Genomic DNA, 21,043 nt, shown 5'->3' with positions numbered 1-21,043 from the left:
AGGCGTCGTTCGGATATACGTCTGATCGGATACTGCTGAAGGGCATTAATCTTGATGTTGGACTTGACTCACGTATCGCTGTGGTCGGACCCAACGGTGCAGGAAAGTCGACGCTGTGAGTCGAACGACATATGTTGGTGGCATCTTATTGAATCAGTCCCCTGTTAGGATCAAGTTGTTGACGGGCGAGTTAAATCCGCTCTCTGGACATGTGAGCCAAAACGGCCGGCTGAGAATGTAGGCGCCGGAATATTATGTGCATGTCGTATCTCTCTAATGCTGTTGCTTGCAGAGGCTACTTTGCTCAACACCATGTGGACACTTTGATACCCACAATGAACCCTGTACAGTTCTTGGCGTCCAAATTTCCCGGGAAGACCGAACAGGAATATCGCTCCCATCTGGGTAATTTCCAGATCAGCGGGATGACAGGGTGAGGATTATCCCCCTTTTTATTATGTCCGGGCTGATTTGAGCCCACTATGTTAGTCTACAACTCATTGGCACACTGAGTGGAGGTCAGAAATCTCGTGTTGCTTTTGCTGTGTTGTCATTGCTACGGCCGCATGTCTTACTTCTCGACGAGGTTTGTATCCTGTATTATTTTAAATGGAAGAGGAATCTGACAGATGTCTGTCCTGCAGCCTACTAATCATCTAGATATTGAGGTATACTCCGTAATTTTTCGACTGGTTGTCTGGCATCTGAGCAGTATGTTAGGGTCTTGATGCCTTGATGGCGGCTCTGAGCTCTTGGAATGGGGGCGTGATCCTGATCTCTCATGACGAACGATTTATCACCACGGTCGCGAAAGAGGTGAGCTTGATGAGTCAACCCTTCGTTCAGACGCATACTGACTGTGACTAGCTGTGGGTGTGTGCGGACGGTGCTGTGGCTAAATTCAAAGGAGACGTACAAGCGTATAAGGTAGGTTCACTCGTACTCACTGTATGCACTTGGTATGAAATTCACGTGTTGCTGGTCCCCAGAGTCTTATCGTGAGCAACATCAAAGCTCGTCCATGAGCAAGCACACCGCCAAACCCTGTGGTATGGGTCGTGCATGTCTGTCATCGGCCCGTGTGAACCTGCTCGTTTTGCGTTCAGGGTTAGTCTTATCACTACACGAGCAATACGATTCCATTCTATCTACGTAGCTATGAAGTTCTGCTCTGTTCGTAGCCAATCAAAGCCGGCTTAAGGAATATCAATATCTGCAGGTCTAATGCCTGGTCCCAGTTGTATCCGGCGTCATCAGTACGTAATATGCAGTACAGGTGTAACCTCTGCGAAACTATAATTGCGTCGCATGCACTTTTATCAGCAGCCAATCCCAAACATCTTTGGTTCCTTTCAACTCATACCGTTTGATCTCAAGTTCGCTTCCCCCGGTCGAACGGGGTGAACACATTGCTATATCGTTCTTGCAGCTGCAAATATGCTCAGCACTGTGCCACCCCCGACCTTGCGACCGGTGAGTTCATATTAAGCGCAATGGCGGTCCCAGTGGGTGGAGCGCCACGCATGTGCTTTGTGCTGCAATTATGAAGGTGCATTAATGTTATGCCAATCGGGGAAAGCGTCAATCACAAAACTATGAGCTCACAGGGAGAGGTACCATTTCAACAAGCTGCCACTGTTGGTGTGTGTGTTTTGCCTGGTCAACATACTCGGAGTAGGCAGGTCCCTAGAAACATATGAGTGGCTGTTGTTGCGTATATGATTCCGTGTGTTTAGTCTGTGGCACCACTATGGTCAGCAAGATTCTAATTGGAGTGATATAAACTGTGAGATTATACATTGCTAGAACAGAATTCACATAAGCTATGAAGAAATCAATTAGCCATCTGCTTGTGCTAAACATTATAAGCAGACATACCCTTAGTAAAAGGATAGTAAGCAAGTGTCCAGTACAGATTATCAGGGCTACACAAAATGAACTGTGCAATGGTATAAATTCAAGTATTATATTTTCTGGTCATGGATACACACAAGTAGAGCCTTGAATGCTTGCAAGGCGCTATCAACACAGAAACAGTAAGAGAGCGAAATATCACCATCATCAATATTGTTAATACACACCTTGTTAACATGCCCCGATTAATAGCATACAAAGTCAATCTTTGAAGAAGTGCATTTGTACTACACATCCAATCAGTGGCATCCTTAACTCAATATTCAAATAAAATTACCTGCTATATTCTGTTTTCTCACTTCGCAGAGCTAAAGTGATAATCACAGTGATGTATATATCTGTGAAAAAAGCTGTGACAGGCTGTATAGTCCCAGGCACCTGTGAAAAGACTCAGAGCCAGTGATCATAATAGGATTGATAAGGCTGTCACATACTCTAGCATATGCAAATGCACTAGGAACAATTGGGTGTGCAATCCTGAGTTGTTGTCAGATCTATTATACAAATATATAAATTAAGAGTACAATTCAGAACAACTTACACTACATGAACATTATCTATTTAAAATAATCACAATGAGTTCTGTTAGTCTTGACAGCAAGGATTAAGATGTACCAAAACCACAAGCTTAAGATAACAAATGAATATAGAAGCATTTAGAGTAGAAAAATGGGGCATACCACATGAAACCAAAGCTATGATGACCTTTGAATATTTAAGAATCAAGACTTGATAGAAACAATTTAAGAATGGAACATACTACAAAAGCAACAACAGGTAGCTGATATCTTCTTTCTCTCATTACTGGAAATAAATCATGAAGCATCCAAACTATTCATAGAAATGAAAACTTACAGCCCCATATCATATGTGTATAATACCTGTCATATTCAAGTGAGCTGAAAATCTACACCAGACATTCATGATACACCACACTTACATATGTACAAAAAAAACTAGTATTGTCTACTATAAGTGTGAACAAATACTTCCTAGAGCTATATGAATGCAGCTTACTGAAAATGCAAATTCACACTACAATCAACAGTCAGTAAAACCAACAATTTTTTCTGAACTAAATACAGACTATAGCAGTCCTGAAAGCCATATGAAAACATCAACATAGAACCATCATATTAACAGAAATACAGATACCAACATTTGCAGTGAAAGAAGTCCCAGCAAGTTGCTATGACTTGTTATAGTATATTCCCAAATGAACTAAAGTCTTTCAATAAAAGAAAGTGAATGAAGATGATAAACTTTACTTGGAGGCTCAATGTTGTTGTAACAGTGTCAATGAGCCTTTTCCAATAATATATCAGCAGACAGTGGGCATAAACAGCTCTCACAAACCATAATACAGCAACCTACATATGACATGAATATAAGCACAAAATGCATTGATAGTAATGCAGCAGACTCACTAGTAGTTTCAATGTCACACTGTCATTGGGATATGTCCATATATAATATAGAACCTGTGCACAGGTAACACCATAAAACCTAAAAAATCAATCAATACTGATATAATAGTCACAATAGAGACAAACATGTGTGCAATGATAAGTATACATACATTGTAGCACAACCAACACCTATAAATGCATAACCAACAGTTGAAGATATAATATCCATAGTGAGACCGCAGCTTGCTAGAAATCAGTGGCAAAGTATGAACCTGTGATAGCAAGCACACTTATATAGTGAAGAGCTCATCAATATAAACAATCAACTTGAAACAATGTCATCTCATACCACAACAATCCTATTGCTTTTTCATCAATCTAGACACCAGATCTATTGTCAAATACACCTGCATAGACTCCTTGCAATTTGCATAATGTTTAATGGCTTGTTAATAGGCGATCATATGTGGTGTCCCGTACTGCCACAAACAACAGTTCAGGTAAAAGCTTGCCCTAGTCAGTATGGACATCAACATCTGACAAATCCAATTACATATTTGATAGTGCCCTGCAGTAGATTAAAACAGATAGTACACGAGAACATCAGCTTCAGAAGTATAGAAGTAAAGAACGGCATCATATAACTGAGCATTCATCATCATTCAATGATGTGACAGTTGCGAACAAGGCAACAATAATCTTCTGTCCATCAAGACAATTTTCTATCAGCTGAGAAGGTCAGTGATAAAGATACCGTCAAAGCATAAAGGCACTCACCTGATACATCGGTACCGAAATGAAGTTGTCGAATGGCACTTTTCTGCGTATCTACAGTCGCTGGCTCAGTTGGGCTCGAATTCCAGACCGCGTCATGGTGTAACTGTAACTTAGTTGAAGCTCGAAAACAAGTCATGCAAAATGAATCATAGATATGTCGAGAAGTCTATGCTGCGAGTTGACTTAGCTATCGGCTGCCTCGTACTAGGCTGCTACCAGTAATCTTAATGTACTAATGCGCACTGGCTACACTCTGAAGATGATTCGCTTACCGAGATTGATTGGAAAGGCTGACGGATGGGCAAGAAAATGATGACAGTCATTGCACTAGACTGCCGATAAAGAGCCTCAGTCACATACCATGATCGGACACACTAAGCAGCCCAATGTGCAGGGACAAAAGTGATTCAGCGGCTACACGAGCAGCTCCGACAACTTCTTCAAGGAAGTTGTTATCGTGGTGAGATGGTGGAGGTATGAACTGCTCAAGGCAAGGAAGCAAATAATACTATTGCTTAAACAAATTGGTGGCATCGAGTTGACGGGAGCCTGGCACTCAGATGGCGCCCGCACATTGCAATGCTTCAACAAGAGACAGGAGCGCACGGAGGAGCTGCCAATAACCACACAGACAGGAATGTCACCAAGTTGCGATGGAGCTTGTAGCAAGGTTAGAGGCAAAAGTCGCATGGGGGAGAAACCTGTGCGTGCAGCTCCTAGCCATCCATTTACAATTTTGTGGTCTGAGCCTGTCCTGGGCACGAAAGCAACATTGAGCATTCAACCCACAACGCACTTGGCGAAGCTATGGAAGCTAGCTGTAGTAACAGACATCATCTGTGACAATATCAGTTATCTGCTCCTATAATTCTGATGAAAGTTAGCTCAAAACCACAGGCCAGATGTCGAATAGTTGACCAATCATCCACCAGCATCCACATTCGACACACTCACACGCAGCAGAGAGGAACTACTTACCGGCACGATCTGTAATAGCGTCCCCTTCTTCGCCTTCTGTATCTGATACAACATGAGCGTCTTGTGGGCTATGTGCTACATAGCCTTGACAGCTAATCGGACCAACATCATGCGCTGAGGGCAGGGTCTATTGAACTCTATTGTATTAAACCCAATTACACATGATGAGAGGCACATAAAGGTACGTACAGGAACAAACGTGGGTGAAACCAGAGTTCCTGCCCAAAGATATTGCTGCAAATAAACGTCTGAATGATACAGAACGTTCCCGGCAAACTACAGCGCTCACGCAGGAGGCCCATGCCAATGCCATAAGACTACCGCTGTACGCGCCTCAGCTGCATGCTAGGCGGTGATTGCAACAGCGACGGGCGACTGCAGGTCCATGTTTCAAGTCGACACTTCCATTCTAGACTGATGCTTGGTCAATGGGCAATCTTCCGCCCTCGTTCCTCATGCACAGATCGTCTTGGCTATACTGAGGGTGGGTTCCATTGATTGCTGCAGGCCTCATTAGTGAGAGCTTTTGCTGAGCATTGGGTGCTCTCTTACTTACTTCTTATCTCAATTTAGCCCGTGTTGAGAGCTGTGAGTGCTCGGTGTGGGCTGCTGGAGACACGCAATAGCAAGCGATCCATACCATGCCTTGCGAGGTTTGCAGATAAGACAGAATTGAACCAAGGGGACTGAGATCTGAGCATCTCTTTGTGAACGTCATGGGCCGCGGGCGTCATCGCGTTCAGGAAGCAAACTCGAGCCTGGGGAATATGGCACGACACGTACAGGATTGTCTGGTCTGCAACTCAATGTTGGTGCACGGTGAGTGGCGTTACCTTCTACACGGGCTATTGACCTGCGTGTTGGCATTGAATCCGAGAAGGGGCGGGACGTGCAGCATACAGATGTGGCGGACGGATTGCTAGTATGTAGCATGCGTTCACGAAGTTCGCCCGACGCATTGCACGAGCCGGCCTCACCGAGGCCAGTGACTCCTGCCCAATCTTCCACGTCCTCTGAGTACGACCGGATCCTTACTGTCTGCAGTCGCCAGCACTGCGCTCCTTGAGGCATCGGCCCTGCTGCGCATGCATACATTGTGCATGGATTTCCTTGCTTCGACTCGTCTCTGTTGGGCTCGGTGATGGATGTGCACACTTTCAAGTGAGTAACAGCTTTGTTGTCCCCAGAAACCCAATCTACTTGCGAAGATTGGACTTCTAGCGGCTTGCACTCGGTCCTCGATACCCCCTGACAATAGCTGAGTCCAGATCGCCCAGCACTGGTCCGTCAGCACCCAGATAAGAGGAACGTCATTCTTCTCTGCTCCTCGTGGGACCAGAACCGAGACGAAATCACCATAGACACGCCGTTGATCTGAGCCCGAGCAACAAGACGACGAGGCTTGGACACAGAATCGACCAGCGTTCTGCAGAACTCCTATCGTCCGCTCATCCACCCACATATGCTCTCACCTCCTTTCCTATCTAGCTGTCAGCCGTTGTCACCTTGGATGGCCGATTGCGAGTGATGAGAAATGCTCTCATGGAAGTTTGCATAGTGCTGGGATAGGAGGTCCACATAGTGACTTGTTTAGTTACGCGACATATTCCATGTACGTGTTCTTTGCTTGGATTTTCGGACTATAGTCGCACAAACCAATATCGACCATACTGCAAAAATATAGCCCCACGAAGCGAGTATTCTACTGTATGCCTGCGGTGCGAATCGCTCCGCTCCACCCTGTGTATATGACCTATATGGTAATTGACTATAAGTATATTGAACAGGCAAAAGCACATCCACGGGAGAGCGCACTGTATGCGTACTAATATAAACAGTCATTTATCCAGAGAAACATTATCATCATTGTGTACGGTTTACAACCCCGCTCCCGGATAGATGAATAAATTCACATCCTAAATGCGATCTCAATGTTTACAGGTTGATAAAATGTAGCATAGAGTACATATAAGCCTAATATTTTTTCTGTGAGACGAAAACTGTATCGCATACTTTCTCCCAGGAAACAACCCTCAGAGACATCTCTTCCTCTCGATTGGTTTCACATTACTGCTTGCCAGCCGAGTCGAACGAAAATGGACACATTGCCGGGCGATTCTCGCACCCAGCCTAAATCCTCAGCCACTCCCTTGGCAGTCTATGTATTCGTCCTGAGCGCGTTTGCGGTCACTCTGGGTGACGCTGAGTGCTTTGGGTACGGCAAGGAAGACAAGTCAGTCTTGACCAGAGTAGATTATGATTCGCTTACTTCAAGGACACTTTCAATGAGTGACCATTGCCAGTGAGCGTGCTACCCGCTGATTGTTCGTCAGTCCGAATATCCTGACAAGAGAAGTCAGTGGAGATGTATGGGCGGTCACTGTTGCGGATATGATTCCGTGCGTTCAACCTGTGATGGCACGGCAGTTATCAAAGGAGCATACGCTCATGGATTTAGCAAGTCATACATCGCTAGGACAGAGTTTACGTAAACTGCCAGTGACGCAAAGAAAAATCAGCGACTTTCTGCGAAACATTATAAGGCTTACCCTTGCTGCTAGGGAAGTGAAAGAGGATCCAATATAAATCTTCTGGGCTACAAAACATAAACTATACGATAGCGCTAAGTTTTGATATATTCTTCATGATGAGCACGTACCAGTAAAGCTTGAGCTGTTTGCAAAACACTATGAAAATAAATGTGAGGAGATGCTGTCTTTGTTCCAATAATGAGTGAAATCAGACGTTGTCAAAATGCCCCGGTTAATGGTATATAGAGTGAGTCGTCGGATAAGTGTGTCTGTGCTGCATGCAAATGTCAGTCACTCTGTTTGGCTCCAGTCTCTCATGAACCTCACGATTTATACCCAGAAGTCTCCTTGCGCAGTAGCCAGGTGAGGGTTGCAGTAATATATATATCTACAACAAAAGCTGTGACGGGCTCCACAGACCCAGTGACCTGAAAAATGTTTCAGAGGTAGCGTAGAAGACCTATACAAGGAGACAATACCTTTGTTTTAATGAAGCCGCCAGGAATTGTAGGGTCCGTATTTCTGTCCTTCATATGAGCTAATGGTTTGAGGATGAACAGGGACCCTACGCTATATAGATACTTGCTGAAAGATGCAGCGATTAGGACAAAATCAACTTGAAGACACAATAAGGGATACTAACCGAAGCCACAAGCTATACGAGAGTAAATTTTCAATGACCGGTGTATGTTTGTCAGAGCAGTAAGAAAATGAGAATAACGCAACACACCACAAGATATCAAAGCCAAAGTGCCCTATATGACAGAGGTCTCGTTATCGGATATCAATACATGAAGTCAACCGGCAACGCATACCGTGCCTACAGTCAACGGGATCCTATATCTTGCGTTTCCGATTACTGGTGACCGAATATTGACCGTAAGACAAGTATCTTATTGGGAGGGGAAGTACCTTACAACCCCAGATCGATTTCATGTAATAGCTATTTTGAACGAGTCAATCATGGGGAGATCTGACGCAGATGATGCTTACGCTTGGACGATAAATACAGTTACTGCCTGATGGACACGTGAACAAGATGCGTATCACATACATGCTCTATAGCACTGCTTACTGCAAGTGCGAATTCGCACTAGACCTCTATATTAAAATGTGCACTAAAGGAACAACTAGACAATGAGCACAGACCAAGGTTGAACTGTCAGTCAATGCAATGTGAGCGTTTTAAAAAGAGTGATTATCGCGGATACTTACACGGACATTGAAAGCAGCATAAGGATATCTCTACGGTCCTTTACAATATAGACCCAAAGAATCTAGAATATTGTCATGAAAGAACCCCCATGTCTGCAGAGTAGACTAGCCACCTGAGAGTCTATGATTGTCGTAGCAGTGTCAAGAAGCCTTTCTCAAGTAATGAGATTCACTCTGAGCGTACACAAAGGGCAGTACACACCACAGCAGTGCAACCTAAACGCAGCAAATCAATAGCGAGTAGAATTCGCACAAGACAGCACTGAATACAACATCACTTACCAAAAACTTCATCCACATACTGTCGGTGGGATACTCCCGTGCATAATATAGTACCTGACCACAAGTAATGCCATAGAACCTATGAAATACACATTAGAATCCAATGACACATGGGTATGTCCAAGCAGAAATGGTATACACACATTGTGGCGAAGACAATGCCTATGAACGTACAGCCGATTGTAACGTCAAGAATAGAGGTGAGTTCACTCATGATGCTTGCAAAGTGCGAGCCAATGTAAGTATCATTGAGCGAAACGTCTTATAGCATACATACGTGATGATCAACCAATTAGGTAAGATGTCATCAATTTAATTCAATGTCAGGGGGTAGAACTCGGTGGGATTTCAGAGATGTCGACATGATATAGGATCTATCAAATCATAATACCTTAAATGTCGTAGAAGATGCTTGTCAATTTGAATGCAGCAACATGCAACTTACCAAGATTACGCGATGTATCAGCAGTTGCTGAACTGTTCCGTCTTGACATAGATGTGCCGCCTTAAGGGCAATATGATGGAGCAGAATTGCACTGGTCTCGGGGCTCCAGGTTGAGGGCGGCTTAATGCGACACGCGCCTCGGCTGGGTCGGGGCCCGGTCGAATTCTAACGATGCTAGAACATAAATGAACGATAGTTTCGTGCAACACCACTCGAGTTGGTCAGTCCAGTCATGTCGCCGAGAAAATCACTGGCCTGGAGACATCTCAGGCCTCACGGCGACTGATTTTCCGGGGGCAACATATCAATATGAAGATGGCTGGATACAAAATCGAGGGTTCTCGATATTTCTGCGAGGATCAGAAAGTTCGTGGTGTATATAGGCACCGCAGAGATTACGTTTCTCAAATTGTGGATGACAGACGTCTTCAAAATATCAGAATCGCTCATGTTCCGGACTTACTGATACCATAGAAGCAGTGAAATATCTGTTGAGTCCTTCTAAACTGTCACTTGGTCGATGGATGTCGTGATATAGAAGGTCATAGAGTAATGAAACAGCTATCCGGGAGTACCTGTTCAAGCGGAAATGATGGATTTTGAGACTCACAAGTTGAACAAAGAGCCGTCACGAATCCGTGCATAGCTTCAAAGGTGTTCGGAGTCAGTAAAACGTCTGCAGAGATGCACAGGGAGTCTAGGTAATCAATCGAGTTGGCTACAGTCGATGAGCTCGCAATCGCCTTGACATACTTAATCCTCGGCACCTCCAGCACGCTCAGTTGATGCCGAAAATGAGATACGACGCTGTAGCTGAGTATAGCTGTAGCAAATATATATATGAAAGTTGAGGTGGTGGCAGAGAGCATTCGGGGTCTGTTGATTCTAACTATCGCACGCGCCTTTTCTGAAGAATTCTCAGCGATTGTACGAGGGTGCTCCACAAACCGAGTTTGTTTTGCGGATGTTGTACTGCAGTTCGTGTGTCGGATTCACAAGTCATCTCGTAGAATTGAAATAACTTGGATCTATGGAGATGCTGTGTTGCAATGAGTAGGAGAGTTTTACAGGAGATATGAACGAACTGTTGATAGACACTTGTCACCCTGCCACCTGGCACTATTTCAAATTCGTGCTTCAAGCTTAGCATGGCGTTCTACAGGTATTTTCGGAACGTGATGACAGTTTCCTTCAAGTTTTCTCTAAACAAGACAAAATGTGGTTTCATGCGCCCGGAAAGGCTGGGGTATGCGCTCAACATTAACTCAGCATACGTGGAAACACGAGAATGCTCGTCTTCCAAAGATATCAGCAGAATGGGGACGTCTGTGGTCAGTATGATGAAGGATACTGCACGAGCTTTGTCGGTTGACGCTTCAAAGTTGGTCTACTACAGTCTTGGAATAAGTCTATAATGCGCTGCAACGTTTTACGATGCGTACCCTTGTGCCAACTCGCTTTGCTTAACCACCACAATTGGCAACCTCCATCCACTGGTAGTTTGAGGGCGCCTGTCCGCTTGGTAAGTAGATGAGACCGCGAAAAGAGGCTAACAGAACATACTATTAAAGCCCTTTCTATCCTGGGGTTGCAGGGAGTGTTGGCTCAAATGTAGCTTCGTGGCTGGATAATTCTGGGCTACGTGGTGAGGATGTGCATTGCGACGGTGAAGCAGAATGCGAAAGGCCACCGTTGAACAGGAACTCAGTGCACCGCGCGGCGATCAAGCCCGCCGCATGGTTCAACTTCAAACGTATGGTCCGAGATCTGATGCGACACCCAATGAACAGGTGGAGCTTGCTCGGCCCAAATATTTGGTTTTGCCAGGATTTGAGAGGCAGCAACGGTTGCATCGCGCGCAAAAACACTGTGACCAGATCGAAACATATCAACATGGACGAGACAACCGCATATTATGAGGCAGCTGAGAGCTGAGGCAGCGGCAATCTGAGACGAATTGGCAATCGCGCACGATTGGGCGCCGACGCGCTGACTGAAATGGCATCGGAACCGCCGTCAATTCGCGCGCTCTGGTATACTTATAGTCGCGTCTCCCCCGCCCCTTCCTCTTCCCTCCACCTCCTCGCCCAATGCAGGCCCAAGTCCCTCTGGGCGGTCTTTCCCCTTCGCTGTGGACAGACTTCCAGGTCATATTTGGACTGTCTCCTGGAGCATCCACCCCCTTCCACGCGTCTATAGCATCCCTCCAGAGCTATTCAAAGTACGTCATTTCGCCCCTTGCGCGACCGTGTTCGTGTCTGACCTCTCGCAGGGACATATTTCTTGATAGCCTTGCATTTTCTGCATATGCTGCAGGAGTGTCTATTGTCATTCTACTCCTCCAGCTAATCCTCCGGTCAGCGCCCGTTCGGAAGTTGCACGCCAAGTTTTCGCCTTCAGAAACCACCCTTGTCAATGGTCACGGCATCGATGAGATCTCCACGGAGGACGACTTGGAACCAGCTCCACACGTTGGGCACGTAGCTCAATTGGGAGGCCCGGTCATATTTGCGTTCAAGTTCGCGAGGCTTCTGTCTTGCTTCGCTTTACTGGGCATGTCTGTTTCCACTACGACATTCTACATCCGGGGAGACCTAGTTCCACATGCTATTAAGCCTAGTGCATGGCTCCACATTGCGCTAAGCGGTACACTCGTAAGTCATGGCTTCTGTCTCGCGTACCCACAGCCCTCATCGCATGCATACAAGGGTTACGCTTCTCTCTTGGCACTACTTTCCGTCACGGTGACATCCACGAAGACGAACACCACTGTCACAAGACACCTCGTCTTCGTCTTGGGTGCCGTCTGGGCAATTTATATTTACCGTGACATCTGGCCTCTCGCGACATACGTGCTACCAATTCAAGACAAGGCGGAGAGCGGTCTATTGTGGGCCAAGTTAGTCGTCTCGACGTTTGCCGCTGTCATAGTCCCCTTCTTCATCCCTCGGCAATATGTTCCTGTTGACTCCAAGGTATGGTTCTGACTATAAATGTTGTACGGCCGTCTGGACACTCTACAACAGGACCCATGGCAACCCGTCGCAGAGCAAACTTCGTCGATCATGTCCATGATGTTGTACGTCTGGTTGGACAAGACTGTTATTGACGCCTACCAAATTCCCCATCTTCCCATCGAGAAGCTCCCTGCTCTGGCGGATTATGACAGTGCCAAACATCTCGTAAAGCGGAGTTTCAAGGTACGCGTATTATCTTCGCGGTCGTGGTGAATATTCACTGGGGAGTAGCATCTTGACCCTTTTCAAGTCGGAACTAATCGCCATCTCTTTTGGGGTCTCATGCGGGTATTCAGTATGTCACCCGAATGCTTGTCTGGTATTCATTCTGACTGTATTCCCCAGGAACGGATTACCTTGTCCTGGCTCTGATGCTAACTCTGGAGGTATGCATATATATTTTTCCTTTTACCGACCTTCCATCAATGAAAGGACAGACAATCTTCCAACTTTCGAGCCCTGTTGGAATTAACCAACTTCTCCGGTAATTTTTTTTGCGTCTATGTAGCAGCATTGAGCTTATTTGTTTTAGTTATCTGGAAACAGGCGGGGAGGATGCGTTCGTCCGACCCTGGGTATGGATCTCTTGGCTATTCTTTGGGCCGCTCTTCAGTTCTATCGCACTTCAGTGGTATATTTTCAACACAGTATGTTAAGCCTTATGTATCTAATACTTGACACGTTCTGATGATTGTTTGGGACAGACGAGAATGCTTGTCCGTGCTACTGGTATCGTTACGCAACTCGTCTTTGAGCATTCTCTCCGCATCCGCATGAAGGCAGAGACCCAGAACACACCAGGTAACAGTGTTGCTAGCACCGCAGTGCCTACTCCAGACAATGCGTCCATTGCTGAAGGTTCCGAGTCGCAAATCACGCACGAGAGTCCCACAAGCAGTGAAGACGAGACAATGCAAGCGAGCACTGTAAGCGTGGACAGTAGTTCCGTCAAAGGCAAGCAGAAGTCAAAGGCCGCCTCGGTGAGCGGTGATAGCAAGAAGTCTGCCGATGACTCTCCGGCCGTGTCTGGTCCGAAGGGTGAAAATCTAATCGGAAAGATTAACAACCTTGTTACCACTGATTTGGATAACATCATCGGTGGCCGTGATTTCCTGTTTTTTGGTGTGTGTTCTTAGGTTACTCGCTTGCTCCATCAACTGAGTCATTCTTGCATATAGTTGTTCAGGTTCCTCTTCAACTTGGTCTTTGCGTGTGGTTCCTCTACCATCTTCTGGGATGGAGGTCTGTTATCACCATTCCAACTTCACTGATAGCGGCCTAACTCGATGTCGTCACCCTCAGCGCATTCACGGGGATGGCTGTTATGGTCATAATGTTCCCACTGCCGGGCTATATTGCGAGTAAGATTCAGGTTGTTCAGGTAGAGAAGATGAAAAAGGTACGAGCTGCGTCTGAAGGCGCATTTTGATATGAGATTGACCTTATCCACAGACCGATGCTCGAGTTGAAAGTGTTACCGAAAGTAAATCACTACTACTTCTTTTGGTTGGGTTCCTTACTAAGCCATACATGCAGTCATGAATGTCATCCGTATGGTTAAACTGTTTGGATGGGAACCCCGCGTCGCCGAGCAGCTGTCGAAAAAACGCGAAGATGAGCTGCGCTTCCAATGGAAGTACAGGCTACTTGGTCTGGTCAACGATGTCGTAAAGTGTGTACATCTAATACTCTGGTGGACCGATTGCTCATATCATACAGCCACGTCATACCGTTCATTACAATGATCGTGACATATGTGACATTTGTATGTCGTTTTGATTAGCAACTTGGCATCCTATAGTGATACTAATTTGTCTTCTAGACCCTCATCATGAAGAAAGAACTCACAGGTAGCTATTCGTGTTCTGTTTACCTCTTTATTTTGAATGTCTTCCATATCCTTTTTCAGCTTCGGTTGTTTTCTCCTCGATGGCCGGTATGTCATAGTTCATTCGAAACAATATGACACTCACACTACAGTTAGTCTTCGATATGCTCCGTCAGACATTACACGGCGTTTTTGGATTCCTTCCCGCTGTTATCCGAGGTAAGTATCGAAAACCCGTTTCCCGTTGCGTACTGATTTCATTCCGAATATAGCGAAAGTCTCGTTGGACCGTGTGACTGAGTTCCTTCACAAGGTCAGCTCTCGCCCTATGATAGTGTAGCGACGTCTTAACGATGACTTTCTAGACGGAGTTATTGGACCAATACTCGCTGGACTCTAAAGACGCGGATCTCGTCCTACCTCCCGCACTGTATTCCGACGAGGCGATTGGAATCAAGAATGCCTCCTTCACATGGGCAAGTACAAACGACGGAAGCTCGACGCCTGGTACACCAAGGCGGAACTTTACTTTCCGCGTCGAAGACGAGGTAAAATTCCAGCAAGGCAAGATCAATTTGATCATCGGACCCACTGGCTCTGGAAAAACCTCGCTCCTGATGGCACTACTAGGTAGGTGGCCCCTCTGTTATTACTGATCCTCTGTACTTATTGCATAACCACAGGCGAAATGCATTACATTCCCTCTGGTCCGGACTCGTTTGTAAACCTCCCCCGCGCTGGTGGAGTCGCTTACGCTGCGCAAGAGTCCTGGGTGCAAAACGAGACCATCAGAGTAAGAGTCTACCGACTTTCGGATGTGCGATATTTAACAGTGCGAATTTAGGACAACATCTTATTTGGCCAACCGTACGACGAGGTCCGGTACAACAAAGGTCTGTGCATGGACTCATTGGAAATGCTTTGTGTTTATACATTCGGTTCGTAGTCATCGACCAGTGTGGTTTACGACGCGATCTCAGTCTATTTGAGGCCGGTGACCAGACTGAAGTTGGTGAAAAGGGACTTACGCTCAGGTAAGTTTCGTAGTACGGTTTTTGGACAGGCTAAGCTAATTCTGCGTCCGTAGCGGTGGTCAAAAGGTACGATGACAGTTACACGCTCTTCCTGCTTGTATTCATTCTAGATAAAGGCTCGTATCACGCTTGCCCGAGCCGTTTACTCTCCTGCGCAGATCCTTCTACTCGACGATGTAAGTCGCAGTGGTCATGAGTGCTTACAACTATACTTAAACAGTTCTAGGTTTTGGCTGCTCTTGACGTTCACACCGCCAAATGGATTATTGATAAGTGCTTCAAGGGTGAACTCATTCGTGATAGGACTGTCCTCCTAGTTGTAAGTGTGTTACCAACATGTTCGTTCAACAATCTCCAACCATAAGTCTAGACTCACAACGTGGCGATGGCAACCCCAATCGCCCAATTTGTGGTGTCACTGGGAACGGACGGTAGGATTCTCAGTCAGGGCGCACTCTCTACAGCCCTTTCTAAGGATAAGAAATTGCTGAAGGAACTCTCTGAGGAGAACAAAGAGATTGAAAAGGCAGAACAAGCGATCGACGAATCCGAACCAGCAGGCGAAGCGAAGAAAGCCGACGGAAAGTTGATCGTAGCAGAGGAAGTGTCCGTTGGGCATGTCAGCTGGAAAGCTCGTAAGGTCGTTCGTTTGGATCATGGCGTTCAACTCACTTGGTGATTTTAGTGACAATGTTCTTCTCGAGTCTCGGTGGAAGACACCAGGTGTTCTTTTGGTTCATGTGTGTCGGCACGCAGGTCTTGGCCGAGCTTGCCTCTACGATACAAACTTGGTTCCTTGGATTCTGGGCACGTCAGTACGAGGATCATGATGCTTCGGAAGTCAAAGTCCCATTGTAAGCTCCTGTTCTTGTACATGCGATCGTTATGTGTGACTCATTGTTCTATACCAGTTATCTATCTGTCTACTCTATGCTCCTGCTTGCAACAGTGATTGCCTACAGTATCGGCTGGATTGTCTACGTCTACGGGGCTTTGAGGGCTTCACGATCGATTCACAAGACACTTATTACGTCGGTGCTCGGCACTACCTTGAGGCATGTCTCACATGAGCTCACTACACTATAAATATTTGACTTCTTCATTGTAGATGGCTGGACATGACGCCCACATCTCGCATCATCACTCGATGCACTCAGGATATAGCAGCTGGTCCGTCCCGCCTTCCGCACCTGCTACTGTGCCTAACCAATCTTATGAGTAGTTGATGGCCCAATCACTGAATACTTCCGTGCAGTCGCAGAAATTAGTCTCGCGATGTTGATCAAGCTCGCTGCTGTGGTAGTCATGTCGCCCATCTTCCTGATTCCCGGCGTTCTCATCGCGATACTTGGTGGTTGGTGCGGCCAAATCTACATGAAGGCACAGCTATCAGTGAAGCGCGAGATGAGCAACGCTCGAGCGCCCGTTCTGGGACACTTCGGGGCTGCCATTGCGGGATTGAGTAGGTTTATGTACCAAGAAATGAGCTCTCTGATACTCATTCAGACGTATAGCTTCCATAAGAGCATACGGCGCAGAAGAAATGTTCAGAAAAGAATCGCACGAGCGCATCAATCGCTACACGAGAGCTGCCAGGACTTTCTACAATCTCAACCGGTGAGTATTTCTTCTAGCTGAGGTGATGTTGTTAGGCTTATAGGAGCAGGTGGGTCTGTATTCGGATCGACACGCTAGGTTCCCTGTTTGCCTCTGGTCTCGCGACGTACCTTGTATACGGCAGTGGCTTAAGAGCATCCAATATTGGTTTCTCCCTCAACATGGCAGGTGCGTTACATGGATACTCCCCGCATGCATCGCGTTTGAGTAGTCTATAGTTGGGTTCAGTGGTATGATATTGTGGTGGGTTCGCCTAGTGAACGAGTTTGAAGTGTCAGGTTCGTAGTCCTTTTTGTCGCTCTTTGTGTAGTTGCGACCTGACGTGCTTCGTCGTGTAGGGAACAGGTCGGTGGAACATAGTTTCGATCTTTTGGCTCGAACTGACTATTCGCAGTTTGGAGCGTATCGAGCAGTACGTTCAGATTGAACAAGAGGTGAAGCCCACAGAGCGCGGTGTTCCTCCTGCATACTGGCCTGCAAGCGGTGACCTCAAAGTAGAGAAGCTGTCTGCTCGTTATTCGCAGGTGTGTCTCACCTATACTCTCAGCTGACTTGTCCAGCTCATTTTGTTCAGGATGGTCCTCATGTTCTGCACGAAATTTCGTTCGAGGTGAAGTCAGGAGAACGCGTTGGGATTGGTACGTGTGCACTATTCTTGTCTATTCAGCATTAAATACTCACCATTCTGATAGTTGGACGGACGGGTAGCGGCAAGGTTTGTTACACATGCTTTTCTCAGCTTCCCTCGCTTACCGTGGTTGCAGAGCTCTTTGACGCTGTCCCTGCTACGGTGCATTTTGACTGAGGGCAAAGTCTACTACGACGGCATGCCCACCGATTCTGTTAATTTGGATGCGCTTCGATCGAACATCACGATTATTCCGCAAGTGGTTCGTAGTCGTATTCTCTTACGTCGTCGTGCTATCTCCAATAACACGATTAACTCTAGCCGGAGCTGCTGAGCGGAACATTGCGCCAGAATTTGGATCCCTTCGAGCAGCACGATGACTCGGTGCTTAACGACGCGCTTCGTTCGGCTGGTCTGTTTTCTCTGCAGAGTGAGACTGAAGAAGGGCGCATCACGCTGGACAGTCAAATATCTAGTGGCGGTAGCAACCTATCCGTCGGACAAAGACAAATCTTGGCTTTGGCACGGGCAATCGTTCGTCAGAGTAAACTACTGATTCTTGATGAAGGTGCGTCCGTGAGTGTAACCTTACTTTCCGCAAGCTGAGATCGGTCTCTATTAGCTACGTCCGCGATAGGTGAGATCGAAATTTGCCACTGAAGTTTCATAAAAGCTTTCACGACTCACGATTCATTAGATTATGCCACGGATACGGTCATTCAGACATCGCTGCGGAAAGAATTGAATAAGGACGTCACTCTTCTGACGGTCGCCCACCGGCTGCAGACGATCATGGATGCCGACAAAATTGTGAGGTTTTCGTTTACGTAGATTTTAAAGGTTCCCTGATCATGGTGACATTTCAGATGGTGCTTGACGCAGGACGCATTGTAAGTGTACAAGCCCGCCGTCGCTGCTCGTGATGTTGATCCTCATGCGCTCGTAGGTCGAGTTTGGCAAGCCTAGCGAGTTACTCAAGAACGAGAAGGGCATGCTGCGCGCGCTGGTGGATGAGAGCGGTGATAGGGACGCGCTATATGCGATGGCGGAGGGTTCGGGTGCGTCAACAGAAAATTCTAGTTAGATTAGTATGAGTTCTACGCGCGAAATGTGCCCTAACTATTTACATCAATGAGATATGTTCTGTATTTTACAGGCAGGATTAACATGACAAGGTTTTTCTTGGGTGTAGTTGTGATATTTGTAGTTGCATGGCCAAATATCTAATGTCCATCATAGGGCACCTTCATGCATACAAACACACAGTCAACTATACATATCCATCATTACAACTACATAAGGAGAAGCAGAGAGCCACCATTTCCATTTGCCAGATTCCACAGCTTGCCAAGAGACAAGCAGAAGATAATCCAGCAAAAAGAAAAGTGAGATCCCCCGACGACGCAAGCCGGCACTGCAGTAGCAAGGTCATCGCACCCCCAGGTTGCAAGCAGAGCCCGAGGGACAAGGGCGGCAAAAATTAGATAACCAATAATGGAGGCGGTGCCTCCATAATAGTGGTTAAACTATTAAGAACAGATACTACACTTGATCTAAGCCAAAAGGCCAGAGTGGTAAGGATTCGTAATGTCTGGAGGCGGCTTATATACTGCGGTGGGCTGCGCACGGACCAGGTGCGTTGTTGTTATTGTGGCGCGAGATCAAACATGGGCGGGCCGGAGTCTGCGCGCGCGCCGAACGCAGTAGCCTCAACAATGTTGCCAGCGAAGGTTTCTCCTCTGCGGATTCATAGTTATTCACGTCGTATCTCAGCCGAACCTCAGTTACTTGCAGCTCTGCTCCCACCGAACGCCGCCTAATTCTGAGAGTATCGCCCGTGGTTTTTTTACTTGACTCTGCCGTTGCGTTGGGCAGCGTTTTCTGGTTGGCGTCTAAGATCCAGCTAGGCGTAAGTCCTTGCTCTCGGTTTGAAAACAAGGTAGCGCGCGCACTCTTGCGCGAATACAACGTTTCTGGCAACGGGCTACGGGGTAGCCTGGCGAATGTCTTTGTTGCGCACACCGGTGCACAGTGCTCGTTTCGTCTATAAAGTCGCCCAGCCAGCCGGGACTGCACAACTGCATTCCCCCTTTCCGAGCCATACTGTGTCTGAGCCTATCGATAATACACTCCGACGAAACGCAGGCGCTAGCTGGTCACTAAAGCGGTCACTCGAGTACTCTAAGAGCTTGGTTGCCCAGTCCAATTCTTGCTTCACGTCTATCATGATGCTTCTCAACGGTGCGGGCACAACTGGTTCTGGTCCAAACGTCGCAGTCGCCCCGCCTGATGTTCCTGAACATCCTCTGTATTCCTGGAAAGACAAGTCGCCGAATGCCAGACTGCTCTACATATGCTATCCCGAGACGGCGAACGAAGCACTATCACGTCTGACCCCCGGTCCGCTTGGTTTCGACATGGAGTGGAAGCCGACATACGTGCAGGGACAGCGGGAAAATCCCGTTGCGCTCATCCAGCTCGCAAACGACGAGGTCATCCTCCTGATCCAAATCAGCGCTATGCGAGGTATGAGTGTTCGTGTCTTCCAAGTGCGATTAGATCTAAGCCGCAGGCATCGCTTAGTATTCCCGGTGAAGTTGAGGGAGATCTTGATGGACACACGTTTCGTGAAGGCCGGGGTTGGCATCCAGGGTATGTTCGAGCCTTCCCGTTTCTTGTCCCCCCTTCATGCCCAAGCCAGGCGACTGCAAGAAGCTCTTCAATGACCACGCCGTGCCAATCCGCAACTGCGTCGACCTTTCTCTTCTGGCGCGCACAGCGGACAATGCCCAGTGGAAGGGAAAATACACTGCACCGATAGGGCTCGCGCGGCTCTGCGCGGCGTACGAGAAGCTTACGCTACTCAAATCCAAAATCACACGGAGCAACTGGGAGCGGTCGCTCTCCGACGCACAACAAGAATGTGGGTACACCCATCCGCATCTAATCTCCACCTGTTCTCACGTCCATCTGCTGCTCACCAGACGCCGCAAACGACGCGCACTCTGGGTTCGTGCTCTACCAGCGCCTATACGCGATGGCTCTCGCCATGTCTCCGCCCCCCCGGGCGGTCTACTACACGTTCGACTTCGTCCATGGACGCCCCTTGAACACCACAACCGGCGTGCGGTGGCAGCCCGAGAACCCGGACTACGACCCTGGCCCGCCGCCGCCCCCGCGCGAGCCCAAGCCCTTGGGAGAAGCAGGCGCCGCCCCTGCCCAGAGGCGCCGCAAGCGGGGGAAGAAGGAGTCTCCGCGCGCGACGAATGTGGCCGCCGCGCCGCCCCCATCGCCGCCCCCGCAGCCAGCGGTGGGGCACTCGCTGTGGACGCAGCCCCCGCAGCCGAGACAGATGCACGCAGTGGCGG

At 47.4% G+C, this 21,043-nt stretch overlaps 3 protein-coding genes across 3 annotated transcripts; 2 read left to right on the top strand and 1 right to left on the bottom strand.

The window, feature by feature from the left end:
- Nucleotides 1-335: 335 nt before the first annotated feature.
- On the top strand, nucleotides 336-1,025 carry FIBRA_03561 (uncharacterized protein; the record flags this gene model as incomplete). The annotated part of the gene is made up of 6 exons (XM_012325398.1): nucleotides 336-433; nucleotides 490-586; nucleotides 645-668; nucleotides 721-816; nucleotides 868-927; nucleotides 990-1,025. The coding sequence occupies 6 exons, from the start codon at nucleotides 336-338 to the stop codon at nucleotides 1,023-1,025; spliced, it is 411 nt and encodes a 136-aa protein (XP_012180788.1).
- Nucleotides 1,026-7,932: 6,907 nt separating this feature from the next.
- Nucleotides 7,933-8,142, bottom strand: FIBRA_03560 (uncharacterized protein; the record flags this gene model as incomplete). The annotated part of the gene is made up of 2 exons (XM_012325397.1): nucleotides 7,933-8,037; nucleotides 8,089-8,142. 2 exons carry the CDS (start codon nucleotides 8,140-8,142, stop codon nucleotides 7,933-7,935), a joined length of 159 nt encoding a protein of 52 aa, XP_012180787.1.
- A 3,499-nt stretch (nucleotides 8,143-11,641) lies between these two features.
- Nucleotides 11,642-18,759, top strand: FIBRA_03559 (uncharacterized protein; the record flags this gene model as incomplete). Its single annotated transcript, XM_012325396.1, has 43 exons — nucleotides 11,642-11,772; nucleotides 11,824-12,205; nucleotides 12,260-12,526; nucleotides 12,578-12,751; nucleotides 12,800-12,863; nucleotides 12,914-12,954; nucleotides 13,006-13,052; nucleotides 13,101-13,215; nucleotides 13,273-13,690; nucleotides 13,747-13,810; nucleotides 13,871-13,967; nucleotides 14,021-14,051; nucleotides 14,105-14,240; nucleotides 14,288-14,333; nucleotides 14,391-14,418; nucleotides 14,478-14,504; nucleotides 14,553-14,615; nucleotides 14,669-14,709; nucleotides 14,762-15,026; nucleotides 15,080-15,189; nucleotides 15,241-15,289; nucleotides 15,343-15,430; nucleotides 15,484-15,496; nucleotides 15,547-15,606; nucleotides 15,657-15,749; nucleotides 15,801-16,065; nucleotides 16,116-16,284; nucleotides 16,342-16,461; nucleotides 16,539-16,600; nucleotides 16,653-16,892; nucleotides 16,945-17,047; nucleotides 17,097-17,215; nucleotides 17,266-17,325; nucleotides 17,386-17,392; nucleotides 17,442-17,571; nucleotides 17,622-17,685; nucleotides 17,740-17,762; nucleotides 17,812-17,937; nucleotides 17,997-18,243; nucleotides 18,298-18,312; nucleotides 18,373-18,485; nucleotides 18,542-18,565; nucleotides 18,622-18,759. 43 exons carry the CDS (start codon nucleotides 11,642-11,644, stop codon nucleotides 18,757-18,759), a joined length of 4,875 nt encoding a protein of 1,624 aa, XP_012180786.1.
- Nucleotides 18,760-21,043: the final 2,284 nt, after the last annotated feature.

The sequence above is a fragment of the Fibroporia radiculosa genome (genome assembly GCF_000313525.1).
Source record: "Fibroporia radiculosa TFFH 294 genomic supercontigs, scaffold2112, whole genome shotgun sequence".
In the NCBI taxonomy this organism is placed as follows: Eukaryota; Fungi; Basidiomycota; class Agaricomycetes; order Polyporales; family Fibroporiaceae; genus Fibroporia; species Fibroporia radiculosa.
Note: the sequence above shows the minus strand (reverse complement) of the source record. Positions and strands in the feature narration are given on the sequence as shown.